We start from the raw sequence: 19,710 nt of genomic DNA, 5'->3' as shown, positions 1-19,710 counted from the left end.
TTTTTAATTACACTGGGACAACACTTAGTTGTTTGACTTCAAATCTTTGTGTATTTGTTTTATGTTCATGAAAGAGGTGTATTATGTTTGTTTTGTGCACATTGACCATGTATCATTTATCAACACATGATCGTAATCTGTACACATTTGCACAAAGCACTCTGTGTTTGTACATATGCAGTTATTTTATGTCACATATGATTTTTTTTTATACATGTGCATGTGTCAGATTTTGCCAGAAAACAATGAAAAAGCGACACTATCAAATTGATTTAATGTGTGTCTGTTTGAGTAAGTGTTTTATTATTTTTATTTCAGTATGAGAGAAATAAATCTCCATGCAGAAAATAATTGATTGCACTGTGAAGTATAAAGGGAAGACGAGTTCATGTCAAACCATGTATGCACATTAGCTTGATTATCAGACTGAATTGCCATTTTGTCTTGCAATTGCAGAGTAAATCCTGATTGGCCAAGTTTAAGGAAAGCATTCATTTAGTCCCAACATGCCAAAAAACCTGAATGTTCTATTGATCAGCCCACGGATGACTAAAATGCAGCTTATACAGTGTGTATCTTCAGTATATTTTGCAAAATACTCACTGCCGTAACCTGGAAATGTAATTTATATTTTATTTACATCTGTTATTCACTTTAGCAGCAATGCAAAAGAAAGTAAGGGTAGGCATCTAAAGACCGTTATAATTTACAGGAATTTGGGTAGTTTTAATTCATAAATAGCATGCCACACAGAACTAAAATTAATTCATTTTGATTATTTTAATTTTACATTCAATTTTTTTTAAATATTGTTATAGAGTTATGGAACTCACGGACTTTTAAACTGCTTGTATGTATCTCTGGCAGTGCTCTAGCGCCCCCAGCGTTTAAAAGAAGCAGTGTTCTCACGTAGGGCGTGATTGCGCGGCCCCTCCCCCTCCACAGACGATCTGGAAAAGGAAAAAAAAAAACTTTTTTGTATCGAAGGAATCAACAGCCGCCATCTTGTCGTGGCTCGGAATTAGGATTTCGGTCCAACACTGGGTTTTACGTAGAAAACGAACATCCTTACCGCGGTATGACAGCGCACTTCACCCGAAAACGAAATCTTAACATCGCCTCGGAGACATTTTGTGCGAAAAAACGAGAATTGGATCTGTGGTCGTCGGGCAAAAAAGCTCCATATATCTGATTTCCCCTTCAGAGTGCGGAGATTCAGCCCCTGACGCCGTTCAGGAGCAGTATTGTTTACCGTGGGCAAGCGGAGACCAAATCGTGACTTTCGAGGTGATTTGCAAAAATCCAGCATTTTTATGCAATTGCGTATTTTTGTGGAGCTTCGCGCGATTTTTGCATGAAGAAATTTGACGTCACGCAAAATGGGTACTTCGAACACCTAGAAATTACGACCCTTTCCCTTGACTGCAGCAGTCCACTTGATTTTACTGGATTGTCATTTTGAAGTTTGATTTTTACATGGGGAATATTTTATTTTTGGTTATTTAACGATAATAATGTGGGTGTTGGGTGTTGGATTATCATGGGGTGAATGGCGGTGGCGAAGCGGGGCGCTATTGCATCTCTTTTGAAAGACACGGACTCACAGTAAGGAGTAGCTAGCTAACGCTAACAGTTAACTTTGCTAGTAGCAGGCAATTAGCTAGCTATTAGCCAGTTAGCTAACGTTAGCAGGCTGCCAGCTTGCTAATGTGTTAACCGGCAAGGTTCGGGTTGATAAAACAACTTCCCTGCCATAAGATATTTATAATAATCAACTTTTGAGGAGTCAATCGGACAAGAGAACAACTATGGCTGATAACCTGCTGGACGTCGGACCTCCCAACTCTAAGCGGCCGAAGCTGAATTCACCTGCCCTGTCAGCGTCTGAAGGTAAAGGCCTCAATATCGTCTGCACATGAAACGTATAACACCAATATCATGAATATTTAAACTGCATTCTGGTGTGCGCCTGTTTCTTAAATTTATCGACTACCCAGCAGAAGAGTTTAAAGTCACCATGTCAGCTCGGTGTGCTGTTGTTAGCAGTAACTGTAACTCTGGTTTTACTGCAGTGTTGTGGTTTGGTAGTATGAGCATGTAACGTTAATTGGAAGGACCTACCTTGTACACTCGATTGGCAGTTTATTAGGTACACTTGCCTTGTGCTAATGAAATCTAGTACAGTTCTTATAACATCCTGCAATAAATCCCACAGTACTACAATTTAGAGTTTCCAAAAAGGACCCTACAATTAAAGTAAAAACTGAACATTATTGAAGATAGTAAAGTTGAATGTGTTGTAACGCATTTTTATTGCTAGTTTTGGTGCGTCACACTGACAACTGATTGCATGTATGTTAGCGAAGAGTGTTTTTTTTTTATCTGTTTGGCTCTTTTCCTATACATCAGTAACCCCTATGTGTAGAACGTTGTAATGTTAGTTATACTTTCCATTATAGATCTGATGGCATGAGGGGGACAGTACTATTAGACCCTGATTATCTTAAATGCTCAAATGCGACGTTCATACCTATTCCAAGATAAGATGCCACGTCAATTCTTGGCTTACTGTTGATCTGAAATCTATATAGATTATCAAATTCCAATGCTGGAATTTTTAAAGCAGTTCCATTCCTTTTTAAAGAGATTTCATTTTATTTATTGCTTTCATTGTTCAGGTTGGTGTGGTATGATGATAAGGCGTTGAGGGAGAAAAAGGGGTGACTGACAAACAGTTTGATACTGGGACTCAATTTAGTTTCCAAGTATAAAACATGAATTGGCAGGGACAAAAACTGGCTACGGCACCCCTAAGCAAGCATTTGAACCCACAGACCAATCTGGAGGTGACTGGACTGCCTGTTATATTACGGTAAACATTTTATTCACTGGAGTTCTTGCTGATTGAGTTACACTTTATGCAAGGTTCTTCTATGACACTTTTCTTTGTAGACGCATGCACTGTTAATATGTTAATACATTATAGAAATCTACATGTTTGCGCTCTGTGAAAGTAATTGGTATTTGTTAAGTATCTTGGTGGCATTAGTTGTAGTCTGAAAGACTACAAAGAATGGGAGTTATGAACTACTGTCTTGACCATAAATAAGGGGATCCTCTTATAATACAAAACCCTTTTTTGAAGACCTTTTTTGCATCAATACAAATTTAAGAACAGACTATACCAAGGTTATGTCGCCATAGTGTATTAAGATCCTTTTACATTTTATTGTTCCATTTAAATAAACACAGACTAAATAAAATATAAGTAAAGCGGTAGTAGTAGGGTTTGGTACCTTTCGCATCCAATTGGTTTTGCAACCAATATCGGTACCTGAGATTCGGTTCCTAACCGTACTTTTTCGGTGCTTTCCTTCTGTAATTGCAAAAAGATTTCAGTTGTAAACATAATTCCAAACCCATTTATCCTATTTACTTAGAACATTGTTATTTATTTAGAATATTTTAAACTGACAGAAATTAAATAAAAATAAAACCCCTCCCACTCTCCTCCCAAACCCCTCCCTACAACCTATTCAATTGAATAATTATCCAACTTTTATACTTTCAGTATGAAATGGTGTGCCGTAAACCGTTTAAATCTGACCATGCACGACTTAAATCTGCACTCGACTTACATAGGGGAGTGACAGCGCCGCGACTGCTTTCAGCTCGCTATTAAAATTTGATCACAGTGAATTGTATTTGGTGAAGTTATGAAAAACTGCAACCACACTTGAAACTACTTTTATTGGCATTGCCGTGACTCACTGTAACTTAAACGAAACTGCTCCATCCGCACCTCTGTGCGCGAGTATGTGTTGGCGCTCCGCTCTCTGTAAACATGCAGAGAGGACAGATAAGCTTGTACTTACGCGCTCTCAGTTACAGAAATTTGGCACCGTTTGATTTTACGTGAACCAATACGCGGTAATACAGACGTGATTCGGTCGGTACAAGGTTTGGTACCCAACCCTAATCTCCAGGCTTGTCATTTTCTGTGACACTTTCTTGACAGATGACTCTGATCCATTTCTGCGGTAATACTGTTGTTAGGAATATGTTTCCTCAATGCCAGCAAAAGATGTACCCTTAGCAAGCAGACAACTCCTGTAGGCTAAACTTATTAGACACTGCTTGGACTGATTTACAATAGCAGACATGGGTGGAGGACAGATGGGTAAAAACTTTCTAGCCTAGCAAAAATTAAGGCTTAAACTAACTAGTACACCAAGAAGTTAATTACACACAGGAGACGCTGTGTGTAATTCCTCTGACACACTGTATTAATGTTAATGTTTTAAACACTTTCCAGGTTAGTGGGGATGAATACTGCTCAAAACCAACATTAAAAACGTAGTAATCTCCCCTCAGCGTTTAGTTTTGTTGCTAAACCGTGTGTAGAATGTGCGGAGACGTTACATCATCTGTCTCAAGTAACAACACCCTAGGGTGCCGTCTATTTGCTGGATTGGTCCAAGGTAACGTAGCATTACCAGAGAAGCCCGTTGGTATTGTTCATATGTATGCACAATGACAAATAAAGCAAACTTGCTAAAAAAAAGGAACTACATGCTGTTTTCAGGTACCGTTACTGTTGACATTCAAACAGGCCTCTGTGTGTGTTTTGAGAAATATCTTTATACGGCAAGGCTATATTTGTTTAATTTTTATTTATATTTTATTGCCATTACCTGTTTTCCTTGTTTCCATACATACAGAAGTTTAGTTTGCTAATTATATCAAATTTGTTAAGTTGGATATTGGATGTGAAAAGAAGGAAATTGTTGTTCCATAACATTGCACTTTAGATGTGTGTGAATTTACCACACCTGAAGCAATTTATTTTTTATAGGCATTGATTATCTGTTAAAAAATGTTCTAAGTAAAATGTACTATTAAAGAAAAGATTTAAAAAAAAATAAAAAATGTGTGTGCTTAAAGGGGTTAGAAAATATGAAATCGGTATTGACGGGCCAAACTCAATGAAAAATGTTTGCATTGTAAAAGAAACACGTTATAAAATGTACTTTTTAACTGCTACTTAACTTGCAAGTGCAAAGTTTGCGTTAGCCCATGTACAGAGGCTCATTCATCGCCGCCGTGGGTTTTATTCCCACCTCCGGTCCTTTGCTGCAAGTTATTCCCTTTCTCTCCCCTTTTTCATGTCTAAGCTGTCCTTTTGGATAAAGGCCTAAAATGCAAAATACAATTCTTAAAAAGAAGCGGCCGGCCTGCTGACAACCATGCAGGTAGAAGCGGTGGAAACAGGCTCGGACATACGCTGTTCCAGGAAAGTGGCAGCATGTGTCCACAAGCTCAGTGTTGTGGTTTTACTGCCTGCACATTTACTGTATGGTTGAGTGCGAGCTGTTCTCATCAAACCCTGTAGGTAACTCTTTCCATCAAAAATGCTCTGTTAAACCCAGTGTACACACTGTGTCCAACAGAGAAGTGGTTGGGGAAGAAAGCCAGACATGTATCAAGTAAGGTTTTCTTAGAAGTTGTCAAACTAAGTTGCTAAAAGGCCAACGTGAATCCATGTTGCACTTTTTTCTGCTGGACGGATAAGTAGTCAATGGTTTCTCTAAGACCCACAAAATACAATAGTAGTATGCCTTTATAAGGGCATGGAGAGAAAAGATTACTCGACATGTCAACACCACATGAATTCATTCAATGATTCTTCCCCCCCTCGCGTGACAGCAGAGTTGTGACTACCCAAAGGTTTATTCTTCAAATAGTGTAGGTCCCCCAGTTTTCAAACACAGGTTTTTGGAAAAAAGTCTTATTTGTGCCAACAAAGTACACTGCAAAAAAGGGGTGTCTAAAAAGATAAAAACACTCAATGTGAGGGAAAAGGTACTCAAAACAAGTGAATTTATCTGTTCATGCAGCAAGATCAGAATCAGAAATACTTTATTATATATCATTTCACTTGGTAGGCTTGCTTGATTTAAGATTATAGTGTAAAGTTAAACACTTATAATAAGAAATTCACTCTTAAAACAATAAATTGTTTTGATAAGTTTTTTTTTTTTTATCTTGGTAAGAAACAAATAATTTGCAGAATATGTTTTGGAATCATATGCAAGTTGTAGGAATTGTATGTGAATTGTAGGGATGTAGATCTGTATTCGTAGCTAGGCAAATCTTTCATGACAGCATCATGTCTATCAAATGACACATGTTCTTCATTGAGTTTTATTTTGTTTGGTCTGCAACAAAAAACAAGTTGGGCAGCCTTTTAAACAAATGCAGCTGACACAACAACGATGAATTACTACACCCATCACACATTGCAGAGGCACCACATGTCTGCATTGATAAATCATTAAACCCAGCCTGCCTACTCTTTATAGTTTTAGCCAGTTACAGTTGGGACCTAAAGGACCTCATGGGACAGCACTGGGCAACATTGTTGTCAGCTGTAAATTGCTGCGTATAAATAGACTGCTTTCTTTCTTTGATGTCTCTGTCTAAAGCTTTGTGAGCTGCCCGTCTCTTCCCTGACATTTGACCTTTGCCTTTTGTAGAGCGCCTGGTTTGAGTTGCACATCCCATTTTGGGGTGTAATGTAGCTCATGTTTATGGGCAGTCTTTGCATAATTAGATGTGTGTAGTGAAGCATACATGCTTGCAGCATGTGTGTACTTTAATTTTGTGTCTTTTTGTTGAGGTTTCTCTTTATTGTAGTGGCAGAGAGCAAACGTGTGCCGCCTGTGTCTCTAGTCAGGCCATATGTCACATGGCAGGGTCCCTGGGCTCCCCTTACCCCTCTATCTACAAAAAAAAGCCGTTGGTAGTACGCATAGGTTTTAATAAGATGTCTTGACATTGTAGTGACTTATTTCAAATTGGAACAATAGTTATTGTTAAAATGTGTAAATGTATGCTAGATTACATTTGAATCAAAGTCTTCAAATGGCTGATGGTCTTCAGCTAAGGGTACTTTTTTCCTCTGGTAAAGTTAGCGAGTGTATAGGTAGGTTGACTCTCTGGTTTGTCTAACTCACTAACTAGTGAATATTTGATATGTGCCTTGCTAAGATCTTAGTTCAACTCAATGTGTCAGTCATAGTTATGTCAGTGAAACACCACAAACACCCAAAATGTCTACGTGCCACTGTGCAAATGGCACTTTTTAAAGCCTAGCAGGCAGACCGTAAGCTCATGACGCAGTCGCTAATAGAGCCATTAATGCTTCTGACTGCGTTCAATCAGAAAAACCCTAAAAAAGAAAGAAGGGGTAGCAGTAAAGGGGACAAGGAAAGATGAAGGGTGATGTGTAACCACCCACCTACCCCTTTTCATGTAAAAGGTTTATGACATGTCTTCTTTTTTAACTGTTTTAGGCTTTGTTTGCAGGATGGGCTAATTGGTAATTCTTGTGGATGTATTTAGTCTTGTTTTCCCTTGTTGTAATACAATCTGTTTCCATTAGCCAGTACTGCAATTTCTACTTGCAGCTGTCTGTGTGCAAGAGAGAAATTTGAGAGCGAGGCTGAGAAAAGTGTTTGTAGACAACACAGAAAATTCTGCTTTTTGTTGGTGCAAACATTTATGAAGGAACACTGACTTTACAGTTATAGACTTTCCATCACAAATCTCCTTTATTAAATGAAAAATGATACATCTTTGAATAATTCTGATTCATTCTAAAGCACTTGGCTAAGTGAAGCTTTGCGTATGCGTTTAAGCTCTTGCAACCGCATTTGACTGGACCTCGTCACTATTTTACTGGAAGAGATCGTCTTTGTTTGTTTTCCCCTCGATACATTAGCTGTCAAAAACTGAGCTTTGTCAAAACACTGGAAAGTCTCCCAACACAGGATTGGGCGCAAGTAAACCCAAAGTGCACAACCTCCTGCTATTTTAATGATATGGCAGCGTGTTTCACAGGGCAATGTGAGAAGAGCTGGATAGAAACAAAGGCTTGTGTGCCCACCTTTCTAGCAGAGAGGGGGAGACCGAATTATTGCATCATTTGGTGTAGTTTTTGGTTGTAATGACAGTAGTGTTGTACGGTATACCCATAATTGTATTGCAATACCCTGCACCATTTTATTAGTTATGAATTTTATCGTTACTGATACTGATATTTTAAGAATGAAAGTGTTCTTTTAAAAGCCATGGGTGGCGTTGATGTGCACAGCGCTCTGCTTTAGAGGACTGCATTAGGCTTAAGATCATGTGGGAGTGAGCAGTTTTAACTTTGCTGCATTTGAAAATTACACTGTGGGTACTAGGATTTTAGCTTGCGCTAACCGAAGATTTGAGTCAAAAAATGAAGTTGAAAAGAACATTATTACCCCGATCAGACATAGTGCATATAAGCAGCCTGGGTAGCTTTTTGTAGTGGTTTTCAATGAGAGTGAAGCTGTTTTTTTTGCTGCTTTTGTGGGGCAGAGTGACTCAAATTTTTTAGCTGTATGCGTCTTCTGTCTACGATCATTAATTTATTCTAAAACGCTTTGGTCAGAAGTTAAAAAGTTTGACATGGTAGTTGCACAAAATGAAAAGTCAGCACATCATCAAAGTCATCAGAATGTATTTCCTGGGGACCGTTAATGTCTGTTTAAAAGTACACTACCATTCAAAAGTTTGGGGTCGCATTTGAAATGTCCTTATTTTTGAAGGAAAAGCACTGTACCTTCAAATGAAGATAACTTTAAACTAGTCTTAACTTTGAAGAAATACACTCTATACATTGCTAATGTGGTAAATGACTATTCTAGCTGCAAATGTCTGGTTTTTGGTGCAATATCTACATAGGTGTATAGAGGCCCATTTCCAGCAACTATCACTCCAGTGTTCTAATGGTACAATGTGTTTACTCATTGGCTCAGAAGGCTAATTGATGATTAGAAAACCCTTGTGCAATCATGTTCACACATCTGAAAACAGTTTAGGTCGTTACAGAAGCTACAAAACTGACCTTCCTTTGAGCAGATTGAGTTTCTGGAGCATCACATTTGTGGGGTCAATTAAACGCTCAAAATGGCCAGAAAAACAGAACTTTCATCTGAAACTCGACAGTCTATTGTTGTCCTTAGAAATGAAGGCTATTCCATGCAAGACATTGCTAAGAAATTGAAGATTTCCTACAACAGTGTGTACTACTCCCTTCAAGGACAGCACAAACAGGTCTAACCAGAGTAGAAAAAGAAGTGGGAGGCCGCGTTGCAACTGAGCGAGAAGATAAGTACATAGAGTCTCTAGTTTGAGAAACAGACGCCTACAGGTCCCCAACTGGATCTTCATTAAATAGTACCCGCAAAACACCAGTGTCAACATCTACAGTGAAGAGGCGGCTGCGGGATTCTGGGCTTCAGGGCAGATGGCAAAGAAAAAGCCATATCTGAGACTGGCAATAAAAGAAAAGATTAAGAGGGCAAAAGAACACAGACATTGGACAGAGGAAGACTGGAAAAAAGTGTTGTGGACGGATGAATCCAAGTTTGAGGTGTTGGATCACAAGAAGAACGTTTGTGAGACGCAGAACAAATGAAAAGATGCTGGAAGAATGCCTGACGCCATCTGTTAAGCAGGTGGAGGTAATATGATGGTTGGGGTTGCTTTGGTGCTGGTAAGGTGGGAGATTGTACAGGGTAAAAGGGTTCTGAATAAGGAAGGCTATCACTCCATTTTGCAACGCCATGCCATACCCAGTGGACAGCGCTTGATGGAGCCAATTTCATCCTACAACAGGACAATGACCCCAAACACCACTCCAAATTGTGCAAGAACTATTAGAGCAGAAGCAGGCAGCTGGTATTCTATCGGTAATGGAGTGGCCAGCGCAGTACCCAGATCTGAACCCCATTGAGCTGTTGTGGGAGCAGCTGACCGTATGGTACGCAAGAAGTGCCCATCCAACCAATCCAACTTGTGGGAGTGCTCTGGAAGCGTGGGGTGCAATTTTCCAGATTACCTCAACAAATTAACAGCTTGAATGCCAAAGGTCTGCAATGCTGTAATTGCTGCAAATGGAGGAATCTTTGACGAAAGCAAAGTTGATGTAAAAAAAAATCTATTTCAAATACAAATCATTTTTTCTAACCTTGTCAATGTCTTGACTCTATTTTCTATTCATTTCACAACGTATGGTGGTGAATAAGGACTTTCAGGACAACCCAAAATTGTTTGGGTGACCCCAAACTTTTGAACGGTAGTGTATGTAATTAAATTGTTAAAATATTTGAGTAACAAAAGTGGTGATCAGCTCACGATAAGCATCACGAAGAAACTCGCATATGGACAAACCTGGCTGAATTGCCCTCCAGTTGTTGCAATTAGCAGAGGTTTCCAGTTGAAAAATATCTTGTATTGAGTATGTGAGTACATGATGGTGCTGACAAATCTACATATGGATGCAATAATTAAGCAATGTGAGTCCTACATCACTCACTGAAGCCTGGTTTGTGTAAAAATGCTGAAAAATGAATATAGCTGATCCAAGTAGCATTGACAAATTAAGTCACCTGTAATATGTAAAAATTCTGTTTTTGAGTGAAATACTTAATGATTATATGAAAAATGTAATCCATATAACTATAAATTAATATTTCATCAGATCTTTTCCCTTCACCTCCTTCCAATGATAAATGTTATGACCCAATCCATGGACCCTTAAAGTATTGTTGAGAAGGTTTAGAACAAAAACAAGCAACCATCGGCTGTGCTTCCACCCAATATAGTCCCAAGTCAATATCTGCCTAGGAAATCGTCTAGTCTTAATCTGCATAGCTATTTGTACTTGTTCTAAATACGCAGGCCAAAATAAGTAATTAGGTTTTTGTGGTTTTTGAAAGGGTAATCTATTCTAAATATAGGATTCCATTCACTACCCGAAGTTAATTAGCGGTGGCACTGCCGGTGTTGCACCGCACTAAAACAATGCATGCACTGAGACATCTTGGCCCACCTTTCTACAGCTAGGGGAGACTGTGATAAGCTCTATTTGAACAAACGGTGGCATGTTCCTTTAAGCGAATTAGAGCACAAGAAGAAAAGCGGTAGTGAGGAAGCAAACAGACGCCTGTCGAGAGGGCACACAGACTCAATCGGACCACTAAATTCTATTTAAAAACTTTTTATTCACATGTCTCATGTCACATTGAAGGCAATCACATTAGTCTTGCTAGATTAGTACCAACTTCTTTCAGCTCTTTTTATGTGACCAGTGTAGAACGAAGGCATGTTTGGTGGAATAAGCAAACTAGCTAACTCGCCAGCAGGCTGCAGCGGCCTGCTCTGTCCCTCCACTTCCCCATCGCAGGGAGAGTTCTTAGTTAAGAAAACCGATGACAGCCCTGAAGATGGACAATCTGGTTACCCATTTCAAAGGGCTGGCTCTCATCACTGCGGGGAGTAAAGCAGAGGAACTGTAGGCTCCTTCCTCCTGCTGGCTGATTCAGGAGGGCAAATGCTGTTTTGTTATGTGTATTAGCAGTTGTATGTATACTTGGTTTTCCTTTTTAAATGACAATTACCGCCGCCTGCTGGAATGGGAAGTTGTTTCCTCTCTACCCCAGATGCAAAACATGTGTACCAGTTGGCCATCAAATGTAGTTTTTACAATGTGTTCACGTGCAACGTTTTGGCTAACACACAGACGTGAGAAACTTGAGAAGATGTGAGGCGAAGCCACAGTTGGTCTTCGCCGCCGCTAACCCTCAATTTCCACAGGATGCATAAAGGCTGTGGATCTGCTCCCAAACGGCGTCTGAGTCATTAGGTTTCCATTAAAGTCAATGTGTGTATTTCCACGTACTGTGGAATGGCTGCGCCCAAGCTTCGCCCCAGCTTCGTCCCCACCTCCGGCAATCCACAGCCCTCCGTAGCAGATACGCAAAGCTTCTATTTTTGCTGGACACCAGAGAGCTCCGCAGCAATTCAGCACACGACAGACAGTGCGGGACAGGAGGCCGAGCACAGAAACAAAAAAACAAACCTTGGGTTAATTTTCTAAATAAAATAGACTGTGCTCACGGCGGATCATAAACTACACTAAACTACACCTTGAAAACACAGCCCAGAGTTGTTTCCTCGCTACTCGTCTGTATGGAAACAAACTGTTGGAATTGTGGTTCTATTCTACATGAATTTGCAAAATCTCATGGGTCCTCAAGACTGTCAACAAATCCGGACCTGGTGGGTTTTGACGGAAGGTGGAGCATGGAGCCATCATGCAGCGGAGCCAATCCGTAGCTGTTACGCATCCTGTGGAAATTGGGGGTTAGGCCTGTTACAATAACAAATTTAGCTGGAAGAAAAATTGTCCCAGAAATTGTGATAAACGATAATATTGTTGTGGACTCTGTCTCTGTCAACAAAAAATGTACTTGAATAAAAGCCAAACGCAACCAAAAACAGAAAATAAAATGGAAATGAAAAACCACACACAACCAAAACAAATAAAATTGATGTTAACAAAATTGCACTTCAAAATATTTGTCAACTAAAACGCCCCAGTGATTGTGTACTGTCGGGGAGATGGCCCATCTGTTTTTTTTCCCCACCAGTTGATTGTGTTGGGTGCATATGTATGTTTGTTTTGTTGCTGTGTTTAGTTGCTACTGTTTTACAATAAATGCGACATACTGGCTCGCTCAGGTTAAGTGGTTCACTGCGGTCATTTGGTTTGAATCTAAAGTGCTCCTGCACTGCAGCCGTTGCGTTTGGCTTTGAAACCAATTCCATCTTCTTTTATTGTTTATTTTTATTCCTCCACAACTAGCTCAACTAGCATTTTCTTCTCACTCTGCTCTTTTGCTGCACTCTGTGGTAGGCTACGCCAAGAGTCTTGCCTTCCCAAACACCATGCGGCTGACAAGTGACTAGAGGGTTCACTCCTCATTGCGCTACGGAGAGAGTGGTCATCCAGTCTCTTTGGGGGGGAGAGAGAGAGAGACGAGGAAAACGAACAAGCATGCAAATGAAAATCATTGTGGCCGGAAAAAGTATCAGCCTCTTTTTTATTTATCGTGTAATTAATTGCTTTATTGACTATCGCAACAGGCCTACCACCACTAGTTCTTTGCCGTCTGCTTGGTGTGTCAACACCTATAGGCCTGACACTCGACCTTAGTGCAACATGAGACATCCCCAGTCTGGATCACTGATGGGGCTGCTTTAGCAGGAATTTATAGCCACCAACTCCGGCTAGGTCCCAGGATCCACAGGGAATATAATAAAGCAGAGAACATTGTGGTGAACAGTCCGCTAATAAGGGGTATTAATTCGGTGAAAGGGCATTGGAAGGAAGGAGTAATGGGAAACAAATGGAAGCGAGGAAAGTGAAAAAAGAAGGCTGTAAGAAGAGAAGAGTAGTACTTCATTTCTGTCTCCTCTCCTCCCATTGTCGGGGCTCCCCTGACTGCATGTGGAGCAACCTAACCAAACATTGCTTTGCATTTTTGGTTTCCAGCCAAGGAGCCCTGGGGCAAAGTCACACACTGTGTGTGTGTGTGTGTGTGTGTGTGTGTGTGTGTGTGTGTGTGTGTGTGTGTGTGTGTGTGTGTGTGTGTGTGTGTGTGTGTGTGTGTGTGTGTGTGTGTGTGTGTGTGTGTGTGTGTGTGTGTGTGTGTGTTCAGAAATGAGGCTTGAGTGCATGTGGTTTAACTGAATGCTGCTCCTCTGAGAACATCCATATGGCTGCTGGTTAGAGAGGAGGGGCTGAGAGGAGCTAGAGAGGGAAAGACGGATGGTCCCTTCAGCCTTAAACAAGCTTCCTCCACATGGAGCACCTGCTTGCCTGATACCAGGGACAGGCAGCGGACTAGCGCGGGAGATCTTAAAGGCTGTGTTTACTCAGGCAAGTACATAGGCCAAGTGCCCTCATTAAAGGCTGGATTCTTACTGAATCCCAATGAAGATATTCAGCAGCAGCAGGCGGCAGATGGGAGGCTGACTGCCTCACTCTGTCTGCTCTGTTCTGTCTTCACCAATCCTGTAGCGTTAAGACCAAGCCCGTTCAGCGTATGCTAATAATTAGGGATGCACCGATGTATCGGCTGGACATTAGAATCGGCCGATGTCCGCCCTATCTACTTTCATACGGCCAACGGCAAATAAAGGTACATGCGCCGTTGGCAGTAGCTGATGTTTATGTATTTTGCGTTGCCTTAATGTTGTGGTAATTGGTCTGACTTGTACAACAGTAGCTTACCCAGTAGGGCTGCACGATTAATTTAAATGCAATTTCACTTGATTTAAGTAAACAAAAAGGTGTGTTGTGTGCGTGACACTCTGTGCACTCCACGTTGTAACACCATTCACTTTACTGACAGTTTTAACAGATGAAGCCACCACGTGTTTAGAATCTTTGTGTTTATAGTTCCCTGTTAACACACTCTACATCGTCTTTGCTATCTCTTTTTCCTCTTGCTTTTCTCTCACACAGCCGTTATGCTAAAGTCTGACACCACTCACTAGCGGTCCCTCACCTGCTGTTCTCAATTAATGCTTCTTTTGTGTTGAATCTAAATGACCAGTCAGTCTGTTTAGGTAGTAGCGCGTGTGTAGTGTATGGTCACGTGAGTATTGGGTGTAAAGGGGATCAGAGCATGAAAACTTTGAGAAGAGGCTGTACGAAGTATATTTGGAAATTGAATTTCTAGTTATATTGCACCCATTTTAAATCTCAATGTTTAAAAGGACATACAAAAAAGGAATTTGTATTTTTCTTAGCCTATGCATTGTCTTGCTATTTATTTAATTTGTACTGTTGAGCAAAGCAAAAATATTTTTAAAAGATGACCTTTTTGTTATTTAAAGCTCTATTGCGTGACTTTTTGATATTAGTGAATGTCCGTTACATTCACGCCATTGCCAAATGAGTTGCTACAAAGGTAATTAAGACTATCGGCTCCACACATTCCTCTCTGTGTTTTTCGGTATGGCTATGTTCGGAAGATTGTCCGGTGACTTTCTCGCACAGAAACTCGAGTGAAGATAATTACCTCTTCTGAAGAGTTTGTGTTTTTTTTAATCCTCCGTGCCCTCCTTGGCTTCTGGAGGAGGAGGTAGGGGCGCGTGTGCGATCATGTAAGGCTTGTATCGTGTGGATGCGTCAACAGTGTTGTACGCATTATAGCTTTAAAGCGCCCATATTATGCTCATTTTCATAGTGTTTTTGCGTCTCTGTTTTAGCTACAGAGTGAGACATCTATTCTATCTTTGTTGGGAGTCCCACATGCACAGTAGCTAGGTAATGTTCACATAAGCTAGATAATGCTTTCTGCAATTTTGGTCATTACAAGGCAATATTAGCTGGGAGTCTTCTTCTAAACGAGGGCGGACTTGTGTAATACCTGCAGAACAGGGACATGTAAGTAGTTCTTTTGCAGATTATGGTGAACTAGTGTGTGTTGTAGCAGTGTTTTGCCATTGAGAACAAGCTAGCGCTAGCATGTGCTGCGGTTCGCCACCTCATCTTGGCTAGTGATGTAGAAAGCCGTGCAGATTTTGAACAGCTCACCCGAAGACTAAAGGCAGAGGACATTCAGAAATCTGTATCTTACTCAAAACAACATGGATGTTTTTTTTCCAAGTTTATATGCATATGGAAGCACCATAGACGCACAATAACACCCTAAATCCCAGGAAGAGTTTTTTTTCATAATATGGGCACTTCAAGTTTGTAAAATATTTAAGTTATTTAAAAACTATTGCACATTTTTAGTTTAATATCTTTTCATGCTTGTTTAATCTATTATTACTGTGTTTAGTAGCTCTTCATCCGAATTGACCTGTTGGCTTAAAATCATGCCCTTTTCACCCACCTGAATGAATTATTTTCTTTGATCTAGAGACTAGGCCTAAACGATATCGGAAAAATCTGACATTGTCCAGAAAAGGTGTGTAACAGCTGTGTGACATTGTAATCAAATATATAAATGAAAATATGTGAAATTACAACTTATTTATATATACAAATAAAACAGATCAGTCTCAGGTTGAAACGTGTACTTACAAAAGTTAAGTTGCGGTAGGGTAAGGTAATGTTTATGTATGTTTAATGTTTGAGGTTGTTATTGCATTTCAGAAAATGTTTTCTTTAAAAACTATGTAATATGGCACTTAAATGCATTAATTATGTTTAGTTTTTGAGAGGATATTGTAAGAAATGTCAGCATCAAAATTTTAGCTTTTCCAAAAACTAAACACAACTATTGTTTATTATTATCTTCAATAAAATAAAGTATTTTTTATCCGATTAATCGATGGAATAATTGGTAGAATACGTGATTATTAAAATAATGACTTCCCTAGACTGGACGAGCGCAGTTAAATATAATTGATAATTCAAAGAGATGCTTTTTGGGTCAAAGACTACCCTAATGCTCACACACCTCCCACCTTTTCTTGCTGTCTTAATCATTTCATCTCAAACAAATCATTGCTCTGCAGGCTCTCAGCATAATGCTCACACCTCTGGATGGTGTGACATAAATATTCCTCCTCCGCCTAGCAGGGACCCAGAGTGCTGCTGGATTCTCTCTCTTGTCACACTCACAGCCAGTAGCCATGCTCTTATCATTGGGCTGCTTCTTGTTTCTTTTATTTTGTGCTGCAGGGAAAAGTGTCACAGTGCAACACTAGTTAGCATATTGGCTCATTAATATTCTATAATATTGGGAGTGTTTGTGAACATTTGGACTTTGTAGAGGGGTCAGCAGACCAGTAAAGCTAGGTTTATGCTCGCCATGTCCGCGGTGCTTGGGGTGCCAAGAAATGGTCATCTGCAAGTTGCCCCAGTGTTTGGTTGTGCCCTCTACTGTAGGTGCCCAACTGAGGGCCCATGTGGCTTTTAAGACATGACTGCCACAAATACTGCTGAAAGCAATTAACTTAAATTAAGAAGTGTGTGAAGTTAGGATTTCGATTTTTACTTTGAATATATCCTAGAATTTTAAAAAGATGGCATATTCATTTTCAAATGCTTTAAAAACGGGAGATTAGGGCTGCACGATTATGGCCAAAATGATAATCACGATTATTTTGATCAAAATTTTGATCGCGATTATTCTCACGATTATTTGTTGATTTTACCCAAAACCAATTTTATTGTCGCATAGGCTATTTATAACCGCGAGAGGGAGTGTGATGGACGCTACTCACAGAGAGACAGCTGATCATTATGAACGGATCCAGCACGGGTTGAATGGCGGATACACACGTCGTGTATGAAACGTCTGTATCTTCACTGTGCTGCATTTTTATTAACTATGATATTCTGGCCATGGGTCACATCTCTGGCCAGGTCCCGGTCTCGGTACAGCAGCTGCGTCTCCCACGCTGTTACTCTACCAACTGAAGTTAGTTGCATTCAATAACTTCTTCTGTGTTCTTCGCCGTAGCGGCCGCGATAGCAGAGTTACCCGCGGAAACACTGGTACAAATACAGGTTTGCCCCCTCATACTTAATATACAGCTGTGTTGATAAAAAATTAAAACTGTAGACAAATATCAGAAGTGTGGACCAGCGGCCGCTGTGTGGCGGGGCACAGAGAGTAAGAGGAGAGAGAGTAGGACGAGAGAGCATAGAAAGATCCAACACAGACACGGCTTTACAGACAAAATGGGTCATGTAACGCAAAATTAAACCATATCCATATAAACAGCATTGCAGCGGATGCGAGGACATTAGCACCGGTGCGTCCTAGAGGAGCTAACAGCTAACAGACGCTAGCACTGACTAGCACTGGTCACTGCTGTTGTCTGAAAAACAACAGATGGGACAAAGTGTTGCGTTTACTGGTAAACTGGTAAACCTTGAGACTGACGTATTACCGACTGCTATCTGTTGAGTTTTCCTCCCGTTACTCTGTCCTCTGTGACTGTCTACATCTAGAAACTTAGCTGCACGGGGTGCAGTGAACTACTCTGACTGGCTCATGAGCAGACGGCTTTACGGAGCGGGAGATTGGCTTTGCAAAAAACCCGTAGCGTTCTATGAAATGACGCTTTATAAAAAATAATCGCTCGATCACGCAAATTTGATCGTGGGAAGTCCAAATCGTGATCGCGATTAAAATTCGATTAATTGTGCAGCCCTACGGGAGATCTTTAAAATCCAGCCCTTTCAGTAAATGTTTCACCAGATTGTTGTAGTGTTCTATTATTTACCTTTACCAACTTAGTCATTATATCCACATTATGGATGATTGTTTATCAAAAATGTCGTGTAAATATTTTGTGAAAGCACCAGTCAACCCTACAGTATCAATATCAATGTATTATGTCAAACATATTGTGTTATTTGATTATTTTTTTTCCCATATCACCCAGCTCTAGGTCTATTTTTGGTATATGGTTTTATTTAACACTCGTTGACATCTTGCTTCTTCACAAAATGTTTTGTTTGTAAGCCTTGTAATGTTTCAGAGAATATTGCCACTGCAATACAGCTTGTTTGATTTGACACATACAGTTGTGTGTTGAATTAACACTGGTAAATGGACAAAATACAGCAGCAGTTTCAGCACTACGGTTATGGATAAAAGAAAGTTTGGTTAGTCCCAGACTGCCCTGATTTTCCACCGGATCAGCAACGTTTCTGTTGCTGCCTTTACACAGATTTGACCCAGTGCTGCCGGCCACAGCTGCAATATCTAAATAACAGAGAAACATTGAAGTAGAGATATTTGGCACCTAATGCTTCTTTTACAGGATTATTTGATGGACTACAAAGGCAGTGTGGCTTTGGAGAGTGAATGTTCCTTACTGACACACATTGTTGAAACATTTTCAAAGTGATCCAATGTTGCACACTTACAACTCTTGAACATCTCTAACATCTGATCTAATCAAATTAATCTTAATTTCCTTTCCTCTTTCTTCTCTCCTAGATCTGGGGTCACTATCCTGGGATGATCTGGAGAATGACCTTCCAGATGAGTTAATCCCTAATGGAGGAGATCTGAGTCTGATGGGTGGGATGCCTTCAAATGGTGGTGCGGCACCTGGAACTGGTGGGCCAGGTGGCACCACTGTTGTACCCGATGCAGCCGCTAAGCACAAGCAGCTCTCAGAGCTCCTTCGAGCAGGTAGCACCTCCAGTGTTACAGGCTCAGGGCTGAACTCAGCTAGCCCTCAGCCAGGCGGTATGGGGCCTCAGCTGGGTACACCACTCAGAAAGAGCCCCCTTGGGCAGGGTTCCCCCAACAACCACCCGTCCCCCCAGGCCCAAAAAGCAGGAACACCAACTGGAGTAGCAGGACAGAACAACAACAATAATACTGCAACAACAGGCTTCAACCAGGCTATGACTAACAATAGCCCAGGCCATGCTGGGCTCATGGCCCAGGGAGGGCTGTCCCAACCTGGCCATGTGATGAATGGTGGTCTCGTACCTGAAGCTGGGAGAGGACGAGGAGCAGGGGTGGCGGGCATGCAGTACCAGGGACAGACAATGCAGGGTGCTGCTCCAGGACCAGCAGGAGCAGGGAGTGCATTGGCGGAAACACTCACCCAGGGAGGGCAGCAGATGGGGTCTCACACGACCCTTGGGGCAGCCCAGCAAGCAGGAAACATGAACAAGGTCAGTAACTCTTTTTCCTTCACCATTTTGGCCTTTGTGCATGTTCATTTTGAGGTGAGAATGTGTCAAGGCATGCATAGAACATGTTGCTGGCTGATGAATTGTTCTCACAGAATTATTAATTTGTCATTCATAAAATGTGTGAATGGTGGTTGGAAACC

General features: G+C 40.8%; 1 protein-coding gene across 2 annotated transcripts in view; it reads left to right on the top strand.

Annotated features, from left to right (window-relative positions):
- Nucleotides 1-964: 964 nt before the first annotated feature.
- The window catches only part of crebbpa (CREB binding lysine acetyltransferase a), a 54,462-nt gene continuing 35,716 nt past the window's right edge, over nt 965-19,710 (top strand). For both annotated transcript variants that reach the window (XM_032543560.1, XM_032543551.1), the window contains exons 1-2: nt 965-1,890; nt 18,858-19,549. In XM_032543560.1, coding sequence (XP_032399451.1) covers nt 1,809-1,890; nt 18,858-19,549 — 774 coding nt within the window. In that variant the 5' untranslated portion in view covers nt 965-1,808. The remainder of the gene's footprint in view (nt 1,891-18,857; nt 19,550-19,710) is intronic.

The sequence above is a fragment of the Etheostoma spectabile genome, chromosome 2 (genome assembly GCF_008692095.1).
Source record: "Etheostoma spectabile isolate EspeVRDwgs_2016 chromosome 2, UIUC_Espe_1.0, whole genome shotgun sequence".
Taxonomy (NCBI): domain Eukaryota; kingdom Metazoa; phylum Chordata; class Actinopteri; order Perciformes; family Percidae; genus Etheostoma; species Etheostoma spectabile.
Note: the sequence above shows the minus strand (reverse complement) of the source record. Positions and strands in the feature narration are given on the sequence as shown.